This window comes from Capricornis sumatraensis, chromosome 18, assembly GCF_032405125.1.
Source record: "Capricornis sumatraensis isolate serow.1 chromosome 18, serow.2, whole genome shotgun sequence".
Lineage (NCBI taxonomy): Eukaryota > Metazoa > Chordata > Mammalia > Artiodactyla > Bovidae > Capricornis > Capricornis sumatraensis.
The window spans coordinates 55,491,596-55,498,628 of NC_091086.1; the positions used below are offsets into that span (position 1 = coordinate 55,491,596).

At 37.0% G+C, this 7,033-nt stretch overlaps 1 protein-coding gene across 2 annotated transcripts in view; it reads left to right on the plus strand.

Moving 5' to 3' along the window:
• Positions 1 to 735, plus strand: part of LOC138094401 (cadherin-10) — a 108,459-nt gene extending 107,724 nt beyond the window's left edge. Inside the window, exon 11 of one of the 2 annotated variants that reach the window (XM_068990478.1) lies at positions 245 to 735. In XM_068990478.1, the coding sequence (XP_068846579.1) occupies positions 245 to 735 (491 nt within the window). The remainder of the gene's footprint in view (positions 1 to 244) is intronic. The other variant, XM_068990479.1, reaches the window with a different exon arrangement.
• The last annotated feature ends 6,298 nt before the right edge of the window (positions 736 to 7,033 follow it).

Genomic DNA, 7,033 nt, shown 5'->3' on the forward strand with positions numbered 1-7,033 from the left:
TTTAACCATCTTAGTAAATCCTTCAACATTCCCCTTTCCTCTCACCATCGCCCCCTTCAACTCTGAAAAAAAAAAAAAAAATTAAGGAAGTGCATAATTAATCCTAAATTCTAACCTGTTCCAGAAAAACCTAAATAACTTAAACTGGTTTATAGTACCTCCCCTTGTTATTTATAGTGTTTAAGACGAATCTCTAATGCATCTTTCTTTTTTTTTTTTTTTTCTTCCTTTTTCTTTTCTGAAGTTATAGTAGTACTGTTCGCAGCTCTGAAAAGACAGCGGAAAAAAGAGCCTCTGATCTTGTCTAAAGAAGACATCAGAGACAACATCGTGAGCTATAATGATGAAGGTGGCGGAGAGGAGGACACTCAGGCCTTTGATATCGGCACCTTGAGGAATCCGGCCGCTATTGAGGAAAAAAAGTTGCGGCGAGATATTATTCCAGAAACCTTATTTATCCCCCGGAGGACTCCGACGGCCCCGGATAACGCGGACGTCCGGGATTTCATCAATGAGAGGCTCAAGGAGCACGACCTGGATCCCACGGCGCCTCCCTACGACTCGCTCGCTACCTACGCCTACGAAGGGAACGACTCCATCGCCGAGTCTCTGAGTTCCTTGGAATCAGGTACCACTGATGGAGACCAGAACTACGATTACCTCCGAGAGTGGGGCCCTCGGTTTAACAAGCTGGCGGAGATGTACGGCGGCGGGGAAAGCGACAAAGACGCTTAACCAAGGATATCTGTTCTGCTCCGGCAAAAGGAAGTTAACTTGACCCACACCGTCTCCACTTCACAATGTTTGGTATTCCAGGAGAATTTTCCTGCCACTCAGCACAATTTTCTTTCCCCATTTCCTTTTTAATTTGTTCAGTAATTACATTAATTCTTCCCTGTAGGATGTCTCACGGAATATATACGACATTTTATTTAATCACTTCCAAGAGCCAAAGCTATGGAAATTTAGTGTCGTTCATCTTAGGAAATAAAAGATAATTTCAGAATCATGAACAGGATAGTCCTCCCTTAAACAACCTCACAGACAAGCCGCTTCTGTTAGGTACATGCCCTGCCCTTGCAAATTAAACTTTTAAAAAGGTGAAGAAAAATTTCAAAGTATATCCTGTTCTGTACATTAAATTAAAAAACAAAAACAAAAACATGTACATGTGGTGTTAGTAGATGTGATATGCAACCTGGTATACAAACGTTTGTGCAATTTCATTTCATCAAATTCTATCTGCTAATGTTTTATATTTATATTTTTGTATTTATTTTTAAAAAATAAACCAGTTTTTACAACTACCTTGTCTGTAGCTTCTTTTTTTACCCACTCCCCCCCCCCCCACCCCCACCCCGCGGAAGAAAGCATTCTCCAGGGACTAAATATTTTGGTACAAAATTACACTGAATGCAGGTAAGAACACAAACTCGTTATAATTACTATTGAGTAACCAAATCCATATGATTTGCATAAGAATTATTTTTCCAGTCAGTCTTGCTATTTTGTGATATGTGAAAACCCCTTCACATTAAAAATGATTGTCATTTACAGATCACCTAAAAATTTACCATGTAAGAAAATTTAAAACATAGCCATCTTGCTACTAAATATCCCCAAACACCAGCAATGCAGTCATTTCATTTTGTTTTTAACTCACTAAAATAATATCTGAAAGAAGGAAACATTTTCTTATTTTTGTATGACATTTGTGCTATTCAGGTTTATGGGCAATAATAGTTCAGACAGATTTCATACTGAAATAATCTTTTAATAGAAAATATGCTTACCTCCCACAGTGACTGAAATTCTAGTAATGACAGTAATAATGCTGAATATTCCATTAAGATACAGCAATGTAATTATGTAAAATTTCCAGAAATCCATTACGTATTACATATTTGTAACAAAGTCTGTTTTTCTGTCAATGAATGATTGAATAGAAAGGAAAAGAAGTGCTGACTGTTAATTATCCAGAGTTCCTGAGATTCAGGGAAGCCAGCTACCATTAAATGACGCCTCTTTTCTCAAGATCCAAACATGATTTATTCATAAATGGAGCACTTTGTTGGGTCTACACTGGGAAGTCACATTCCCTGCCGAGTTTATCATAAACAATACCAAAGATCTCTGTGCTTTTCAATTAGTGAAAATGGTATGCTTTTGGAGTGAGTCAAAGGGCAATATTGACATATCCTTAATGCAGAATTAATTTTTTCAATCTTCTGGAATGATATTTTCCCCCCAGCTTCCAGACTAAAAGACGTACATCCCTCTGACCACAGAGGTTTTAGTTTTCATAGTAATACAATCATGAAAGAAATCCCATGTGTTTTAATTAAAATTACAGTCACATTAGAAAGCTAAATTAAAAAAAAAAAAAGAAAGCTAAATGACATATCAGACCATAGTAAAGCCTAAGTTGGTCAGCTTCCTATATTCCAAGAACCCATTCTCACACTCAGAAAGTTGACTGTTAGAAAGACAAAATTTAAGGGAAAAAGAACGTTTGATCATATATGCTGAACTAAAGAGAATACTCTTTATTCAAATAAAATCAGCAAAAAATGGAAAAGATGAAAGTATATCTCATGAGCATTTTGTGTTAGTTTATGTTCAAACTATAGTGTTCATCTGATTGAAAATTAGTTTAAAGAGTTCCAGCATTAGTTATTTTTATTAGTATTAGATGTCAGTAATTAGAATTTGAATATTTATAATTATCCTCATTCAGATAATTTCAGATGTTAACTTGCTCTGCCATTTACTTTGTCATCCAATTTTTATATATTTTAAGAATCAGTGAGCTCTAGCATCATTCAAACCAGGCTTACAAAAATTATTTTTTAAAGAGATTGATTAATAGGCTTCTTTGGCAATATAAAATCTACATTGCACAGAAATCATTTTGAAAAGTATTGAGACAGTCCTTGGTATCAGATACTCTAATATTTTTTGATAATGAAGGTGATGTGTTATATAATTAATTTCTTAGAGATTTTGAAACTAAAAAGTATACCTATAATGATGGGCTCAGACTGTAAGTTTCTCTTACACTATGCTCTCCCAAAGGCATGCCCAATATATAGATAATTCTATGTCCACAATTTCTTTTATATGGGCAGTGGGGAAAAATGTCTCTCAGTGACATGCTGATTTTATGAGACAACTATGCACCTATTTCTTCATTCATCTATTATTTTGATCACTTATTATAAAAATCAGAACATTCCAGATACTAGAGATGTAATATTAATAATCATATGTAATTTTTATATATGCATGTAATTCCTCTACTAGTGCAAATGGGGGGGGGGGGTAAAATAGTTACCCGAACAGAATTTGTAACAAAATACCTATTACTAACTTTTTAAAGCATGATGAAAAGTAATTATTTTGTTGTCCTTTTTCATGTTTTAAATATTCAGATAACAGAAATAAAATGGTTTACAAACCTATGGTGATTAGAAATGGTGATTAAGTTAATCAGTTCCCCTTTTTCTATTTTCAACAGAATATCAAAGAAAAATTATGTAATGATAAAGTCATACTCTTAGTCTGAGTTTTTCTCTGCATAAGTAGATATTGTCACACAACTTCAAGAGTTCCAGACACTTTTTGGTAGACTCAAACATACAAACCATGAGAAATTAGATGTTTGGGCTTCCCTGGTGGCTCAGATGGTGAAGAATCTGCCTGCAATGTGGGAGACCTGGGTTCGATTCCTGGGTTGGGAAGATCCCCTGGAGGAGGGCATGGAAGCCCATTCCAGTATTCTTGCCTGGAGAATCCCAATGGACTGTAGTCCACCAGGCTCCTCTGTCCATGGGGTTGCAGAGACAGACATGACTGAGTGACTAAGCACAACACAATTAGATGTTTAGGATGGTCTAAAATAAATAAGATTAAGAATTGAGAATTAGGGATGTCTACATATTCAGGTTCATTTATCAACACATCTACTATGAATCTATAAATAATGACTTCACCAGGCCTTCGCCAGCTACAGCCCTCCCTGTGGGCACTGGCTTACCCTGTACTGTACCTCCCTACCCAGTGGTCTTGCTCCTGGGTGGGCACCACTGGGGCCTCTGAAGAACTAGGCAGGCTGCAGTTGTTGGTGGCAGTGAAGGGAACCTCCCTGACTCACATGTTGCCCTTTCAGACCTGCAGCAAGTACCCTCTGTTCCTGAGCTTGAGGTAAAATAGACCCTTGGCGCCCTTTTTCACCTTCCTATTGCTCTGTAAGAGTGCAGGACTGGCCTAGAGAGAGGGTGCTCCAGCTTGGACATCCTGTCAGTTCAGTTCAGTTCAGTTGCTCAGTCGTGTCCGACTCTTTGCAACCCCATGAATCCCAGACGTCTTGTAGGTTGAAATAATGTTAAGATAGTAGCATCTGGTTAATTTTGCTTAGCTGCTGGAGACAGCTGAGTCTTTCCGTCTTCACTCCAATGCTTCATTCAACACCAAGACTTTTTAGTTGTTGTGGACCATGCTTTTTTGGGAAAATTCCCCATCCAGGAAGTTGGATACCTTTCATCTTCAAAGTATACACAGAATCCCACCATGTTTCACCATTTCCATTGCTAACCTGAACCATCTACATCTGCTTTCTTGATTATTAGCAGCACTTAACTTCTCTAACTGTTCTCTCTCCTGTCACCTTGTCCCACTCACACTCCACCATCAGCACTGAGATCAAAGAAATATTTTTAAAAATGAATTTCCCATTTGATTATTCCCTCTTTCTAAACTCTCTTCTTCCTCATTTTATTCAAGAATAGAAGGCAAGCTCCTTATAATGTCCTAAACCTTATAATGTCCAGAACCATTGACCTCATCTCCCATTTATTTACTCCAGCTAACACTTATTTACTCTCACTCTTTGCTATTCCCCTCTGCCTTCATGTGTGTGACCATTCCTTCTATCTCCCACTGTGTCCTTACTTTCCTCAGGTTCTTTATGAAATGCTATCTTAATTCAGGTCTGCCCTTCCACCTTCCTTAATGGAAAGTCCCTCAGTCATGCTGGACTCTTTGCGATCCCATGGACTATACAGTCCATGGAATTCTTCAGGCCATAATACTGGGGTGGGTAGCCTTTCCCTTTAGGGGATCTTCCCAACTCAGGGATTAAACCCAGGTCTCCCACAGTGCAGGTGGATCAGGGAAGCCCAAAGTCGCTCAGTCATGTCCAACTCTTTGTGACCCTTACTTAGAGTTATAGAATTTCCCTAGGCTGACCCATTGTTCTTACTGCAATGGTTTTCTCCCTAACATTACCACCATTTTAATGTGTTATATGACTGATTTGTTACTCTGATTATTTTCCGTCTCTCTCAAATAGAATGTGAAATTCACGACAGCATGGATTTTGTGTTTTGTTCTTCGTGCTGTCTGATAAACAGAATGTATCTGTCTGTTTAGATATTCAATAAACACTTGGAAGAATTCATAAATATTGTGCTATTTATCACACATTATTATATTAAAAATGTAAATGTATATGTATACATATTATGCTTATGATATTTCTGTCTCCTCCTTTTCAGATAGTGAACTACTCAAGGTTATAGAAGGTGTCTCTTTGTTTATTCACCAAGAACCATTTTACTTCAAGACTGATACAATACTTAGTACTTGAGTATTGTTTTAGGATAAATGTTGATTAGCCAATGATTATCTTGGCTAATTATTCTAGGAAACTAGAGGTGCATCTTTTTCAAAAAAATTTAATATGAAAATTTTATGGCATATATTTACTTTTGATATGATTTCAGATTCAACATTGTAGCTAACCTTTAAGAAATTACCACTTACTGATTTTTTGTATAGTATTATAGCAAAGAAGAATTTCCACAATTATCTGAAAAGATGTTAAGATACTTCTGTCTTTTCCAATTACTTATCTGGGTGAGGCCAGATATTCATTATATCAACCAAAACAACATATCACATCAAATTAAAGATAGAAGCAGAGAAGGACACACAAATCTGAGAAAGTCAAAACAATGTTTTAAATGAAGTTATATGGTTAATGTGTTTGGAATATTTACAAAGTGCTAAAAACTATAATAGTGACATAAAATAAATTAAGTGCTAGAGGAAGGAACTGACTAACTTTTCAGGTTCTGTTCTGATGTGGCTGGAGTCTGGGACATGACTTTCAGCAAATTAAGATGGCAAAAAACTCAAGTAAAGGGATAGTTGATCAGGGAAAGTTTTGAGAAAGATTATAATGAAAGGGAACAGAAGACCAGAGCCCCGAGGAAGCCTATCCTGCTTCTTTGCCAAAAGGCACTGGCATTCAATGTTTGAATTGATCTGCTTCTTGTATTCTTTTCTTGTTTGTTTCTTACAGGTTGTGATTACTAACATAGAGTTCCATTTGCATTTCTTGATTACTTTTAAATGTCTCACTTGTCGAAACTGCCAAAATATACTAAGCTACTGATATGCAAAGAGAACAGCCTGTAAATTGACCTAGGCATGGATGCTTCCTTCATGGCTCAGTGGTAAAGAAGCCGCCTGCATTGCAGGAGATGATGCAGGAGATGCTGGTTCAATCCCTGGGTCAGGAAGATCCCCTGGAGGAGGGCATGGTAACCCACTCCAGTATTCTTGCCTGGAGAATCCCATGGACCGAGGAGCCTGATGGTCTACAGTAGGGCCCCAAAGAGTGGGCCATGACTGAAGATACTGAGCATGCAAGCATAAACTCAGGAGACAACCTTGAATAAAGAACTCACACACAAAAAGAAAATGATCTGAGGGAATTAATGTGAATGAGCAAAGATACTTGGAGTCAAAGGTACACTGATGGTTAAAGACAAAAATACAAATATAGCCAAATATGAACTCAAAACAAATAAATAAAACAAGCCAGAAAAACTCTATAATTTTTCATCCACTCAAACATTTTTTAATACATGTTATACTCTTCATCCAATTTCCATAAAAATTTTTATTTCTTTAAGATTACAAATATTGTATTTACTTCCATGCTGAACTGGCTAAGTCATTTTCAGAT